General features: G+C 39.4%; 1 protein-coding gene and 1 pseudogene across 1 annotated transcript; one reads left to right on the top strand and one right to left on the bottom strand.

The window, feature by feature from the left end:
• The first annotated feature begins 3,370 nt into the window (after positions 1-3,370).
• LOC141431442 (retinaldehyde-binding protein 1-like) lies at positions 3,371-10,703 on the top strand (annotated as a pseudogene).
• A 1,338-nt stretch (positions 10,704-12,041) lies between these two features.
• RpLP2 (ribosomal protein LP2) lies at positions 12,042-15,335 on the bottom strand. The gene is made up of 5 exons (XM_074092602.1): positions 15,245-15,335; positions 14,275-14,447; positions 13,216-13,305; positions 12,897-12,980; positions 12,042-12,131 (listed from the first exon to the last, which is right to left on the bottom strand). The coding sequence occupies exons 2-4, from the start codon at positions 14,444-14,446 to the stop codon at positions 12,910-12,912; spliced, it is 333 nt and encodes a 110-aa protein (XP_073948703.1). The 5' UTR covers position 14,447; positions 15,245-15,335; the 3' UTR covers positions 12,042-12,131; positions 12,897-12,909.
• Between the last annotated feature and the right edge of the window lie 986 nt (positions 15,336-16,321).

Below are 16,321 nucleotides of genomic sequence, written 5' to 3'. Positions count from 1 at the left end.
AAAATAGAGGAAGTATTCAGATTTTAAATTGTTGGGAATAACAATAGTACAATATTAATTGGAAAACTCATATTCAGAACTAGCTTTTGCCGCGGCTTCGCTCGCGTTAAATTTGGGGTAACATACATTTACTTTCTACCATAATTGTTTCGTGTTTTGGTTGATTTTTCGGAGGATTGCATGGAACTACAAATACAGACAGACGTTGTTTTAGACAAAGGGTGCAAATTTTAGGATTCAAAATCAACCTACATACGTAATTAATCATTCCAACTTTGAAACCCTGTTTCGCTGATTCGGGGTGGAATTAGAAAACTTTAAAGTACTACGCATTTCTTTTGCCCGCGACTTTTACACGATATAGGATTATAACCCTAGAAATTGTAAAGTTCCCGCGGGACATGAATAACTGTTATGATCTATTTGAATATTCTTAATTGTCGATGAGAGACACATTGTAGCTTTCTATTATTGAATGAATTTTGAAAATCTGGCCCGAAATTGAATTCACTTATATCTTGTAAAATGTTGTATCTGTGCTATCACCCTTGAGGAGTTCCGTCATCAGCAGACGACCCTGGCTGCAGCCTCAGGTGGTGTATTCATATAAACGCATTGTTATTGAAATTTAACAATCATGTAGTTTTTTGTGTGTGCCATCAACTTTTGAGGAGTTCCCTTCTACGGAGACGATCCTGGCCAGGATGAGCAGAATGTCACTGCTAAATTATTGTATTGTAACCAGATTTACATCAGGTTGCCAAATCTCCAGTCCCTAGTTTTATTAGTTTAGCTTGTGCGTTTTCTGATTCAGTTGGTATATAAAATCCTCTTTATTCGTTTTAACCCGTGGGAATTTCGAAAAACCCTGAAAACTGTTTTTAGCTGTTAGTATTACCTACTTGCATGCCGAATTTGGAGTCTCTAATATTTATAATAACGGAGTTAGGGCCACTTTTAAGCGAAAATATAAATCCCATTTATTTCCTATCCCGTGGGAATTTTGACAAAACCTGAAATATTTTTTTAGCTGTTAGTATTACCAACTTGCATGCCAAATGTATAGTCTCTAATAAATATGGTGACGGAAAGAGGGTCATTTATTGGAAGTGAAAATAAAAATCCCATTTATTCACTATCCCGTGGGAATTTCGAAAAACCCTGAAAATTGTTTTTAGCTGTTAGTATTACCTACTTGCATGCCGAATTTGGAGTCTCTAATATTTATAATAACGGAGTTAGGGCCACTTTTAAGCGAAAATATAAATCCCATTTATTCCCTATCCCGAGGGAATTTTGACAAAACCTGAAATATTTTTTTAGCTGTTAGTATTACCTACTTGCATGTCAAATGTAAAGTCTCTAATAAATATAGTGACTGAAAGAGGGTCATTTATTGGAAGTAAAAATACAAATCCCATTTATTCACTATCCGTGGGAATTTCGAAAAATCCTGAAAATGGTTTTTTAGCTGTTAGTATTACCTACTTGCATGACAAATGTGCAGTTTTTAATAATTATATTTACAGAAATAGGGCCATTTTGAAGTGAAAATATATATCCCATTTATTTCCTATCCCGTGGGAATTTCGAAAAATCCTTTCTTAGTGGGCGTCTACATCTACTAAGGAATATATAGTTCCAAATTTCAAGTTTTTATGTCCAGCGGTTTGGGCTGTGCGTTGATCTATAAGTCAGTCAGTCAGTTTCTTCTTTTATATATATAGATTTAGATTTAATTTATGCTAGCTCTTTCAGCCTGCGACACAGAGAGAGAGTTCTGTAGTAAGTAACCCTAGTGCAGGCGCAATACAATACAATAACTCTTTATTGCACACCAACAAATAGCAAACAGTACAGAAAACACAAGTAGGTATAATATACACAGAGATTTTCTGAGGTAGGTAAGGAATAGGCGGCCTTATCGGTTCTATTCTAATATCTGGACAGAAGTAAGGAATAAATTTTAGCAGGTTGTGAATTTACATTAGATTAGATACATTAGAGTTAGAAATTAGAGCAATATCATGAAGGGCACATGCTAATAGACTTTTTGTAAAAAAAAATTATCTCATTATCTTGTACCTACTGCAATTATTGAATAAATTACCTATCTCACGCAGTATCTTTTGCAGGTGTACCTTGTGCAAGGTCCGCCCGGATTGCTACCACCATCTTGCTCGTTAATCTGCCGTGAATCAGCAGTGCTTGCACTGTTTTGTTTCGGCGTGGAGAGTAAGACAGCCGGTGAAATTACTGGCACTTGAGGTATTCCATCTTAGGCCTCTAGGTGGCAACGCATCTGCAATACCCCTGGTGTTACAGATGTTTATGGGCATTGGTGATCTCTTACCATCAGGAGACCCACTAGGTGTAAGTTTCATTAATATCTGGGGCAACGGGAGTGCCGCCAAGTCGAGCAAAACAAAAGAAAAGGCACGGCCGTACTATACTTTTTCTCGAAGCCATTCAGGCTATTTTCAACATATAATATTATACCTACAACAAGTATTGTAAAGGTACAAGTTTTTATTTAGAAATTAGATATAAGAGTAATATTGTACTTACTACTTACATACTTCGCCGGCTCAGCGACCCAAAGTGGATCTTGGCCTCCGACACAAAACTCCGCAATTGTTCTATCCTGTACAACAAGGCGCCAGTCTGCCACTGCATGTCGCACAGGTCTTTTCGGACTTCATCCAACCAGCGATACCTAGGCCTTCCGATTGGCCGTCTTCCAGTCGGTTGTCCTAGGTATGCTCTCTTGGCCGCACGATCCTCTCCCATTCTCTCCACGCTAATAAGCTATTAGTGGCAGAGAGGAAGGTCTACAGGAAGATTCTGGGACCTACAAGACAAGTGGATGGTGCCTGGCGTGTCAGGAGAAATGTGGATGTGGAAGACCTGGTGGGCGAGCCCAACATTATAGGCGAGAGCAAGTCTGCGCGGCTTCGTTGGCTCGGCCACGTGGAGAGAAGAGTAATATTGTGGTGGGCATAAATGCTGTGTACATTTGTAATCGTGCTATAACGTTCTCATGTTTCTTCTTGTAAGATTTAATTTGTGCTGTCGTTTACAATATGTAATTTTTACCTAACTAATAAATAAATATATAGTGTTAAATATTGTACGAAGGTAGGCGCGGGACCGTCCGTTTGCCATGACTCCCACGACCGGTTTTTTCCTCAACAACGCATCAATAGTCTTATTTACTAACTTAATTGTAGCGCAATTATAGCGTGAACTAAGGCCTGTATTAGCAATGTCATTACGTTGTTTGCGGAAATAAATACAGTCCGGCACACAGTATTATACTTGCTTCGTTTGTTGAAAATATAAGTAATCTTGCCTCGCTATAACTCTGTGTCAACTGGTTCTCTTTGTTCAGTGTGCGGCCAAGACGCTGGCCGCACAGTACATGTTAGACGTACCTACTAGGCCAAATGCGTACCAAGTTTTCCGAGTACACGTCCACAGAAAGTCTGGATCTAAAGACTAGGTTCACGAGTATTTACAAGTACGCTACTCAACAGGTAAAATAATGTATTTTTAAAAGAAACCCTATTGGAAATACGAGTATTTTACCATCATCTAGCGGTCTTCCACCTTACAGAAAACCATTGTCTTCTAACAGGTGCGGATCAAGCCCTCAAAAAAGGTTGTGATGACAGCCAAGTCACAGTCCCCAAAAATCGGCAAGTGCGAGTCGGAGTACAAACTCGCTCATGACAATCATGACTCATAAACGACTTTTGAAAGTGTGTGTTACTAGTCTATTTGGTTGTGGTTATAGGCATGCCGTCGTGCCCAAAACGGTGGATCCACCCTTGTCTTCCTAAGACGGTCTCTTTATTTCCAGAAAGATGTCAGCACCGGTGGTCGTGCAACAGTTCCCGCTGGAGAAGGAGTACGCTAAGAAGACCGGAGTGACGCCCGAAGACGTCGGCAGGCTGCGGGCCTGGCTGAGCACGCAGCCGCATCTGCCGGAGACTTGCTCACTGGTTAGTGCACTTATTATGATGTTAGTGTCACTCATAATGACGTCAATGTCACCCATAACGACGTTGGTGTCACCATGACGACGTGTTACTCACTACGACGTCTTCTTCTTCTTCTCTTTCAAAATATGGCTTTTCTGTCCTAATTAATAGGACAACTTCGCCACTGTCAAAGTACTCTCTTTGAGAGGGACGTTGTACGCCGGTGACTGTAGTAGTTTTTAAAACTTCATCTTAAAATTCCAGAAACCACGTGGAGACAACTTGCGCATTAAAAAAATTCAGACACGAGAGCAATATAGAATTTGTGATCACTGTTAAGGTTAATCGCCGCATAAAACACTATCAAAATTATACTTCAACTAGCCAAAGAAACAGAAATAGCAAAATTAGATATTGTCTACATCCGCCATGTTCGAATGCTACAAATCGAATCCCCACTACGACGTCAATGTCACCCATAACGACGTTGGTGTCACCCATAATGACGTGTCACTCACTACGACGTCAACGTCACCTATAAGTTAGTTTCATCCACAACGGAGTTAGTATCTCCACTGGTCTCCACGAGACTCCACGATATCGTTAATCTCACTTATAGCGACGTACCGCCCAAAATACCTATGGTTTCACCGATTACGACAGTAGTGTCACCATACACGACGATAGTGTCACCCATAACAAGGTTAAAGTCCACACAATAAGAGCAAAAAAGGCGTTTTCCCATCGGTACACGTCGCTTCGCGTTGGACTAGCCAATACACTTTGATTATTTATAATCAAAACCGATAGACATCTTTTTCGCTATTATGCCACGCAGGCCCAAACCGAAAACTTGCTTAACTTCAAACTCCAAGTAAATCCAATTTTAAGAATTTTACGATTTTGGTTACAAAAGAAAAGGCAAATAAGATATACTCTCCTAAGAGGCTAGAGTGTGTCACCTTAAAAGTTAAACGTTTTCTATTTTGACTTCCAGACCTGGATCTGATCCTGGTGTACCACTGCTGCCAGCGCAGCTCCGAAGTCTCTAAGCAGGTGCTGGACCTCCACTACACAGTCAAGACACTCTTCGATAACTTCTTCAAGAACCGCGTCGTCGATCAAAAGGCCTTAGCTGTATTGAACGTTGCGTAAGTTAATCTATCCTAATCTTATACTTCACTATTTAGGCGATTTAGGCCAAATTTTCTATCTATAGTTTAATTATGTTTTATTATGTTTGTTTTTAACAATAAACCTACCTACTAAACCCAATTTTTAATTATACTTAATGTTAATTTAACGCAGAATTTGACCTCTTTAATATTTGAATGGGATGCATTTTTCGTCGATATACCCAATTTTTAATCAGCAAAAAGAGCAAATTTTCACTATTATAGTTTTACATTCTTATACTTCACTAGTTAAAATTGAAATGGATTCACTGATTTTGAAATTTTCGAGCGAGTCCTCAAAATTAATCGTGGTTTTTCATTGACGTTACATTAAAAAACAATCATGTCAAATCTCATGATCAAAGTCCAGCGGTTGTTGTCGAAATTTTACACACTATCCCGTGGGAATATCGGGATAAAATGTCTATCTACATAACAATTTCATCTAAAATCCGTCCAGCCGTTTCAGCGTGAAGAGTAACAAAAAATACACACTCACTCACTCACAACTTATCGCATTTATAATTATAATCCTATTTATATCTAAGGTGAAAAGAGCAAAGCATGTACTGAAGACCATAAATTGCAGAAGGGGGAAATATGATAGGACACTTGATACGACACGCCAATTTATTTTTGAATCTGCTGGAAGATAAAGTAGAAGGAAGACGAGGCAGAGTAAGGCCAAGATTGACCAAGATTGACCTATTTTGATCAGGTGAAGGAGGAAGTGGGTATGTCGTGTCATTCGTGCCGTATCAGGAAGTCAAACAGCTGGCCGAAGACTTAAATTTAAGAAGAATAAGATGATCCTTATCATTAGTCGCTCAAAGAACAGATAATCGTTGCGGGAGAAAGGTCCTCGATCGGCGACCACGAACCGGAAGACGAAGCGGTGGCAGCTTAGGCCAGCCTGATCGATCGCGGACAGAGAATGGAAGGGGCGGCCCGCCCCAGGTCTCCAGTCCCGGGGCGATCCAAATGTCTAGACAAGTTCTCCTTATAAAGTCCTGATTCCTAAAAAATAAGATAGACTCGTAGATAGATAAAACGTTTATTTGTTACTGCAAACACACACAATCAAAATTACGAAATTAAAAAAGAACAGTCCTAACTTAAAAGTGAACATTTTCCATTGTTTGTGGGCGCTGCGGTAGTGCAAAAGGGCCATGGCTCAGTGGTCAACAGTGCTCATAAGAGATTGCTGATATTGTGAGATCATTGCTCATATTCTGCCACAACCCAGAGGACCAACAACAAATATTATCACCTTCTTGTAATAAATGTACAACAAAAAAAAAAAAACGAAAAACAGTAATAAGAAGAAACTAATAATTAGAAGGCTAAAAAATATGCTTACCTAGTGCATCAACTTCTAATACTGGGGGCCTTAATCAGCTTTGCCACCCCTGACCCCGAATGAGCGTAGACCGCCACTGGTCCTGATTACAAAGGATAGCTACAATTCTTCGCGTCGTTCTTTCAGGGCGTGCGTGACGGTGCCGACGCGGGCGAACGACGGCTCCGCTATATTCTACTGCTGCCTCGTCGACAGAGACGCCAAGAACTTCGTCTTCCATGAATGCGTCAGGTAAGTACTTCTCATACCTACACACTACGGTCCGCCGGAGAGGTTACCTGAGCAGGTGTGCGTGTGCAGTTTGCTAAACTTTTACATTTTTCTACTGACCACGCCCATAGAAGCTCCTGTCAGCAGGGCTTCTACGCAACTCGAAACTCGAAGTTCGTATCGTACCGTCTCTCTCACTCTCGTATTAAATAGGTAGTATAAGTGTCAAAGGGACCGCACGACACGAACTTCGAGTTTCGTAGTAGCTCTGCGCAGTTTCTATGGGCGTGTACACAAAAAACAGGGCCGGTATTTCCATGTCGGTGTTATCCAGGCCGGGAAAGAGTGTCACCCCAATGAAAATATAAAAAAACCCTAAATTTCAAATTTTCTCAAGCAGTGTGTATTTAAATGTATTTTTAAATTTTTCTGCATGCATTCCTAGGTATTTGGCATGAAATTTTCCACTATACAAAGTAGATACCCTTACAGAGGAACGGTGTCTCTTAGCACAGGTATTTTTTTTACTTAAAAAGAGGCACCAGCGGTAATGTAATCAAGAAATTGAATAAAATATTTTTATTTTATTTTATTCACTATACAGGAGACACCCAAATACCATAAAACTTACACAATTAGGTACACACAAATAAACCAAAACAATACATGAAAACAGACATGAAAATGTATACAATTTTGTGTGTCCCCGCAAAAGCGAACTTGTCGTTGACTCAGCATTATGCTGAGGCGATAAACGCCGGCAGCGCTGATTTTCTACCAGAACCGTCTGTGACTCACGGAACTGACGTGACTCGCGCAAATATAGCTACTAAATAATAGATTCATAGATTCAACCTCCATCTTTCTCAGGGTATGTCTGATGCTGCTAGAGCTGAGCCAAGAAGAAGAGGGCACGTGGCCGGGCCTGGCCATCGTGTTCGACCTGAACCTGTTCACAATGCAGCACCTGGCCAAACTGGACCTGCAGGCCATACAGCAGTTCCTCTACTACTTGCAGGTGAAGCGACCACTTATCGTATTTCAATCTTTTTCTTCTTCCCATTCGGAGGTTTGACAACATTATTAGTATTTCAATCGCATTATGATAATGACAGACGATCCAGAAGGATCTTTACTAGCAGAAACCTCCCCCCCCCTCTCGCAGCATGGTGCCAGAGCAGCTGCTACACGCCCCAATAGTGCAAAATCTATACGCCCTTAGGCGTAATACGCAAAATAGGTCCTTGCGTTTTATTCACGGGGTTTCAAGTTAGCCTGCATGTTATGACACTGCTTTCGAGCAGCATGTGTGATTAAATAGTACATTGTCTTGAGGGTGGCAAATAAAGAATTACGAACGAGTCTATTAGAAACTCGAAGTCGGAGACTGAGGGCTTCAGTGGGTCGATGTTCGTAATTCCAGCACCGACCGTGCAGTACATTTACAATGTTTGTCATCAAACCACATTTGCGAGTAAATTTTAACATTAAAGAGCAAAAATGTTATTTTTGCCAAACCGTTGGCCGGCCATTCTCATTTTAGTCATTTTATTGTGCACCTGTCTAATTACCGCACCACTTTTTTCTCGCACTAGTGACACGGTAATTACACTTGAGTGCAGGCAGCCATCTTTTTTATAGATGTGCACTCAGTCTCAGGCGGTTCTGCTTCTGCACCAACATCCGCAGGCTTCTCTTGTCAGGCCTGTGGACGAACATGTCGCTCTCGCATCGGTCTAGTCAGCCACCAAAGACGTTGTGCAATAGCAACACGCCAAAATTCGTCTAGAACAGACGCGTAGGCCTGATGATGACTGTCTCAGTGTCGTGTCGCTTTTGCATGAAAAAAAAGCGGTACGGTAATTAGACAGGTGCACGATAAAATGAGAATGACCGTGACGCAGCTCGGATTAGCGCTAGCAGCCCAAAGCAGTTGCCTGAGATGCGTGTCCACCACAACAATAGTTTAAAGAACTTTTCCCCCAACGATGTCTTTTCCTTTTCTTTCTCAGGAAGCGATGCTTGTCGAAGTGACTGGTATCCATTTCATCAACGCGCCGGCTTTCATCGACAAACTCATGATGCTGATCAAGCCATTCATGAAGAAGGCCCTGATAGACTGCCTCCACATCCACCAAGTGGGGGCCACCACTCTGGAGAAGCATATGCCCATTGCCGCCCTACCCAAGGACGCAGGGGGAGAGTTCGATTCAATAGCTAAAATCAGTGGTAAGGCAGTTTGGTTTACTTTAACCTCCTGGATCCCCGATCCTCACGAGGACATAAAAAAATGCACTTTACTTGATTGATTTTCAGTTCAAATTGTGAAAGCAGAAATATTACGTCGGGCTTCAGGAGGAAAAATTAAACACGGGGCCGAGAAAGTTCCCTCTCTCTCCCACTACTATTATATATAAATGCAAGTTTGTAAGTAGGTATGTTTATTCGTCACCATTAAACCGCTGAACCGATTTAGATGGAATTCGGCGGCATTCAAATGTTTGTATAGTATTATAGCAAAACCAACGAGAAAAGCCTGAAAATCTTTTTTTTTTGTCTGTAAGTATGTCAGTAACCAATGCAATGACCCCAGACTGCGTGGCTGTAGGTACATTTTGCTTAGGAGCATGTTTTTGCTAACATTGAATTATAAATAACTACTTTGTACTGAACCCTCGATGCGCGAGTCCGACTCACTTTTTACGCACCTTTTTACGCACTTGGTGTCTATCTTTCTGTCGGTCTGTCTTTGACATAAGGCATGCTCCTCTTTGACCTTTATGCCAATTTTGTTCGCAGACGACCTCAAAGAAAGGATCAAGCTGAACAAGGAGTTCTTTGCGAGGGAGACGAAGAAGCGAGTGGCCGAGTCCAAGCGGCCGGGCAAGCCCAAAACCATCACGGACATCTTCGGAGGTATCGAAGGGTCCTTCAAGAAATTGGACATCGATTGATAATAGAGATGCACCGGATATCCGGACAGTATCCGGTATCCGGCCTATCCGGCCACTATTTTACTATTCGGCCGAATACCGGATAGTTGCGTACTATCCGGCCGGATACCGGATGGTAAACAACTTATAGTTATGATTAAAAACTGGTATTTATTTATTTATGGATTTATCAATTATTGACATCAGTTTGTTATTCTAAGGGGCTGTTTCACCACCCATTGATTAATTTTAACTGACGGATAAATGTGATACCGTCTCGCGTCTATTCAAACAACACAAACAGATACGACATCATATTTATCCGTCAGTTAAAATTAATCAGTGGATGGTGAAACAGCACCTGAGTTAATTAATTATACTCTACAAGTTGCAATTGCAGCCTGCACGGAGTGTCATGCGCATGTTCGAATTAGCTCAATTTAATTGTACGTAAAACTAGGCAGAATATCCGGCGGCCGGATATCCGGCTATCCGGACAGCGGTCCCGCCGAATATCCGGTATCCGGTATCCGGCCAAACCACTGTTTCATCTCTAATTGATAACTTTTCTAGCCCTTTAATAAGAGCAGGGACGTGCATAAACGACTGGCCCTATACTGCAACGAAGTGCAAAATTCGAACTTCGTATCATGCCATCCCGCTGACGCTTATGTTACTTAATACGAGAGTGAAAGGGACGGTACGATACGAAACTTTGCTGAGATAGATTTCTAAAAGTTCTCTCTATTTATCCTAACATGTTGGATATTTTGTTAAGTCCATTGTTTAGGTAGAAAAAGTAGTTCTTAAATTACTACACATAAAACCAAAATAAAAATCACTCAAGCCAATCACAATGAAACCCCTTTGTTTAACATAATATACCATATACCACTTCACCATTAATTGATGTGTTTGTTTTAATTATATGCTGTGATGGTTTTTTTTAAGAAAAATGTTTTTAGACCACATCAACATTATTTTTTAAGTGCAGGTAAGAGGCTGTGTTGTAAATTAGGTGAAAGTACACGTTTTATTCTCAGATTTCGTTTTATTAAGCCCTAGCCGGACCACAGCCCTACCGATTCCTTGTTCTGTAACAACACAAGTTAAATGGTAAACTGATAACCTTAGACATCCCAGATGTTTTTTATTCATCCATCATCATATCAGCCGTAGGGTAGTGTTGGCGATCGAAAGTTCATGCAATACTATCGGTCTTGACGACGAACTATCGACACTAATGCTTTTCAATATTACATAATCAATCGATACTATCGATGGTTTTGAATAATCAATTGTTGCCGTTATTATAGTATCGGTAGCATCTACCTACAACACACCATTACTTGCCCATTTTAATAATTTGGTTTTTATAAATACTTAGCTGAACTTACCTATAATGCTAATTCGTTAAAAAAATCACTGGATAACTGGATACAAAACGCTATTGTCACTCACCTTTATTATCTTGCTTATATTGATTGTACAAAGGTATCGATATTATCGATAGTTTTCGTAACTTTCTGTTCAAAACTATTGATATTATCGAAGTATTATCGATAGTTATGCATTATTAGACAGCAATTGTATCGATACAATCGACAGTATTGCACGAAAATACATCGATATTATGGCCCCTTCTTCAGATTAAAACTATCGATTGCAAACTATTGATTTTTCAGTAACACTACCGTAGGGTGTCCGCTGTTGGACATACTCGTAGGCCTAGGTTGGAAGCAGCCTGCATCCACTGCTAACCCGTAATATCTTTACACTTTACTCCCTTGTCACATCACTTTAGCGTTTGAACTATTAGATAAAATTGTCAGAAGGCATACAGTGACAAAGTACTAAGGTGTAAAAATATATTTGACCTCAACTGTACATACATAAAGTTCACTCAGAAAAAAATACCGATTTTGAGGTACCATCAGCCAAATAAGTGGTCTATCAATTTTAAAACAAGTTCCTATCAAATGAATATGTCGCTGAAGTCGAACTTTCAAGTTGACAGACACGTCTATTGGCATTATTGTTTTATGACATGCAAACAATTATCAACTTTAGGGTGGTAGACCACATATTTGGCTGATGGTACAATCTTTTTTTAAAGAATAGTGACAATACACCACAAGCAGGACTTATCACGCTAAAACACACGAGAAATATTTACCTCGACGTTTCAACTTTATTACTATTATTATTACTGTAATGAGGTTGAAACGTCGAGGTAAATATTACTCGTGTGTTTTAGCGTGATGAGACCCGTTTGTGGTATTTTGACTGAGTTAAAATCACAAAACTTTAAAACATTATAGTGACAATAAGTCTATTGTTGATGCATAAGAAGTAACTCAGGAATGAAGTAAAACAAAAGTTTATTTTTGCAAACTATATTTCATAGAAACATACTTGCAGTCAGGTTACGCTTACACCATACTTGGAATAACGACCGCGTGTGCCGCATCTGGAAGAGAAAACAAACCATAAGTCACTCACAAAACAACCTACAAAAGAGATCCTACAAAAGTTGCCAAAACCAACCAAACCAAAGTCCCAAGTCATTTATTGCTTGATCGATCAAGGCTTGTACTACAAATGAAAATCTTCATGTGCTCTTTTCCCTACGGTTCATACTTTTCTCATTCTCCATATCAACTTGCTTGGGAACTGCACACACACCAACGAGTTACTTCGCAGGTTTGTGCAGGTTTCCTCACAATGTTTTCCTTTACCATATAAATCTAGTGGTAAATTTAAAATGTTATTTCGCACATGTTCGAAAAACACGAGGTACCACCAGCCAAATATGTGGTCTTCTACCCTAAAGTTGATAATCATTTGCATGTCATAAAACAGTAATGCCAATAGACGTGTCTGTCAACTTGAAAGTTCGACTTTAGAGACATATTCATTTGATAGGAACTTGTTTAAAAATTGATAAACCACTTATTTGGCTGATGGTACAAGCCAAGGTTTGAACTCGTGATCTTCATCTTCTGCTTGAGAGGCCACAGGTCAAACCACTAGGCCACCAGTTTTTTTTTTTTTATCTAAGGGGCTGTTTCACCACCCATTTATTTATTTTATTTTATGGATAAATGTGATATCATCCCCGTCTATTCAAACAAAACAAACAGAGACAGCATCACATTTATCCGTCAAATAAATTTAATCAATGGATAGTGAAACAGGGGGTAAATCTAATAAAAGATGAAAGAATAAAACTCACCTTTAAAATGCACTTAGTCAAAAAGACCGAAGCCCATGTCCTCATCTTCGGATTCGGACTCCTCCTTCTTGGTCTCCTTCTCTTCTGCAATAGTAAACACATGGGTAAGAAAGAGAAAATAAATTATGTGACAAAACAAGAAGATAGATGACATCAATCAGATAATAAGAGAAACATCAATATTCTTCAGTCGAAAGATGGTGTAAGTTTGCAATCATCATTTAAGTTTCATGGCTGCGGAGCACACACAGCATGGTTGCCACAGCGGTGTGGCAAACATTAATGCTGGTGATCATATGTTTAGATGAAAATATAATACCTTTCTTCTCTTCGGCGGCAGCAGCAGCGGGGGCGGCGGCGGCGGCCGGGGCTCCCGCTCCGGACGGCATCGAGGACAGCTTCTCGCGGCCTGCATAAACAGATAGTTAGCAAAGAACTGGGCGGTTGGGCGTTACCAAAAGTGGAAATGACTCAGTAAAATAGTGAACAGCAAGGTTGTTCAGACGAAAGATGGTTAGGTTAAAAATCATCATTTTGGTTTCAAGTATATAATAGTACTAGCATTTGCCCGCGGCTACGCCCGCGTGTAATTCGATTATCGCGCGCTGTTCCCTCGGGAACTGTGCATTTTTCTGGGATAGAAAGTAGCTTATGTCACTCTCTGGCCCATAAAAAAATCACATCAATCCCTCCCTCCATTTCGATGTGAAAGATGGACAAACACACACACTTTCGCATTTATAATATTAGTATGGATTTACTGGGAACTGTAAAAACTATGCACAAACATAGGATCTGTAACTAGAATAGATACTACTCAGTACTATGACTCAGTGTCGCATTTAGGACACGATTTATAACGACATTAACCAGTGTTACTTTGGTATACAAGATTGTGTTGATGTTTTTTTTTATTTATTATATCCCATGTCGTTATAACTGGTGTCACTATAAACAATTTTGACTGTATAGGACTTATTTGTAATTTGAAAACCAACCTTCTCATACATAGGAGACAGTTTCATATTCATAAAACAAAAACTTGACCTGGGCTCGAGGAGGATAAGACTAAATTATAAGGTAAAGTGTAAGAAAATAAGATTCAAAGGTGCTCAAACATGTCAGCAAATGTAATTTGGATGACAATGCAAGTACAGTAAACAGAATATAGACTACATCACAGCTTGAATCAAAAAAAAATATTTATTTGTCATGTGTTAGATTCTGCTCTGCTTGCCTCGCCTTTGTATTACTAGGGCGAGCTAGCAGACTACCACTATTTACTCAAATTTCTGACTAAAGCAACTGGATCACTCTAAGATCAGTTTTAAAAGGCCTAAAAACCCCATTTCCAATTTATGCTATAATGTACACTCACCAGCCGCGATGAGCTCCTCGAGGCTCTTGCCGCTGAGCTCGGCAATCACCTTCTTCAGCTTCTCGGAATCAGCCTCAATGCCCACCGAGCTCAGGATCTTCTCCAAGTCGGAGGCTGCTGGAGAAGCCTTGCCGCCCAGCTCAGCGAGTAAATACGCGGCCACGTAACGCATTCTAGAATAATAAGAGATTTAGTTAGCATCTTCTTCGTCAGTATATTCATTGCCAAAGGTATCTAGTCAAGAGGGATGATGGCTCGTTGCAATATGCTTCTCCTCGGCAGTCTTTACTTTAGTGCTTTAGTGATAGGTAGGCCAGTGAGGGACTTAAACTCTGAGCATTGGGTAGGTAAGCAAACATGTTGGATAGCATAAATAAACATGGTATTTAATTCATTAGTTTTATCACGATTTTTCCTGTCCCTAGTTAGAGGTATACCTTGTAGAACTCCAACGATAACTTCATTGCCTAAGTACCTAAGCAGCTATCTTAATCTGCATGCGTGCAAACATCATGTGTTTGTGCCAAGAGGCAGAATCATCACTTGGCAGCGATTCGTGAATGCTTTAGGCTAAGCGGACAAATTATAGTAACCATTTGGACGAATCCGTAAATAAACCATGCCGCCACAATATCTAAGTCAAAAGAATACCGCAGCCGCAGCAAGTTAGGAAAATGAAGCTCTGACAAACTCCAACATTGAGGTTATGTGACCATAACATCAATTTTCATGTTATAAATTACACGATATGACTAAAATGTTTGTTAAATATCCATATAATGTACAGATTTTCTGAATATAGCACTGTATTTAGAGACAAAAGCGCATAGACATAAGTATCCCGCAGCGCACATGAAGTATCCAAACTCATCCAGCACAATTTCGATATATTTCGACAAATAAGTAATTCCACCATTAAAACACTTGTTCTTAATTATTTTCACAATAATATTTTCCATTAAACACTTACTTTTAAGTCGTTAAGACACGAAACGTGTTAAGCCGTTTTGGTGAACGTTCTTCTTGAACAAAATGTCAAGAGGAAAGAAAGCCCGTCGACATGAGTGACAGCCCGCACGCCGCGTTTTGTTTTGCCGGTTTTGACATCAGTGAGGTGTATTTTCGTTTCAGGCACTTGAATTCCACATTGTTTTTGCTTGATTGAGTTTCAACAAAGAAATATTATAAACAGCTCAAAATGTATAAAATGGCTGAATATTTAAATATAGCAATCAATTAGTATAATTTATTTTTGCAATCTAACAATCTAGTGATAGCCGCTTTATAAAGAATACAAATATTTAAAAGGAACAAAAGGAAGAACATTTTATAATTAATTTTAGCCCTCTACATTTAAAAACACAAAACACGTTTTTTTTTTTTTTATTATTAAACAACCCATTAATTAAAATATAATCAATAGTTTTGATTAATCAGAAAAATACTTTTATTTAACAAATGCGTTCCGTTTCTCACAGAAAATGCAGAAAATTGGTTACTTAAATATTTCTTTTGAAATAATGTTAGATTTCGTTGAACAAAGTAGGTAAGTATTTTTTTTTCTCAAAAATGACCTAAAAGTACATTATTCCTTACATATCAGAAGACGGCCATGAAAATGTTGGCACAAGTCCTATACAGCCAACTCAAATGGCTGCTATCATTATTTGTTGGAAATCCAGACTTTTTTTAAGTATTGGATATGAAACAGTTTGTGCTGTTTTCGGCGGAAAAATACACCTACTGTTTTTTTTTTAATGAAAAAAAGGCGGGAAAGCTGCATACTTTTTTGCAAACTGTACTTTTTGTTGATGTAGGTACTTGCATTGTCAATAATAAATAATTAAAGGACTTTGAAAGTATAAATGTACATTCGAGGAAACTGAATCACGTACCATACTTATTGTGGAAACTTTTCATAATCGATATCGACTGTAGGTACGTTAGGTACTCTGTGAAAAGTATGTAGAGCCCTGACTGCTCTCAGAACAGAAAAACAAGTTTTTTTTTCGTAGGTACTATCATTTTCTAACTGAACTTCGTGTCG

Source organism: Choristoneura fumiferana, chromosome 9 (assembly GCF_025370935.1).
Source record: "Choristoneura fumiferana chromosome 9, NRCan_CFum_1, whole genome shotgun sequence".
Classification (NCBI taxonomy): Eukaryota; Metazoa; Arthropoda; class Insecta; order Lepidoptera; family Tortricidae; genus Choristoneura; species Choristoneura fumiferana.
This window is presented reverse-complemented; position numbering and strand designations above follow the sequence as displayed.

What these genes read in the sequence shown, in the direction of transcription:
- RpLP2 (XM_074092602.1), bottom strand. Translation starts at nt 14,446, where the DNA reads ATGCGTTACGTGGCCGCGTATTTACTCGCTGAGCTGGGCGGCAAGGCT. An exon ending in CGAGGAGCTCATCGCGGCTG is followed by an intron (nt 13,306 to 14,274) that starts GTGAGTGTACAT and finishes CTGTTTATGCAG; the next exon opens with GCCGCGAGAAGCTGTCCTCG. An exon ending in TGCCGCCGAAGAGAAGAAAG is followed by an intron (nt 12,981 to 13,215) that starts GTATTATATTTT and finishes TTACTATTGCAG; the next exon opens with AAGAGAAGGAGACCAAGAAG.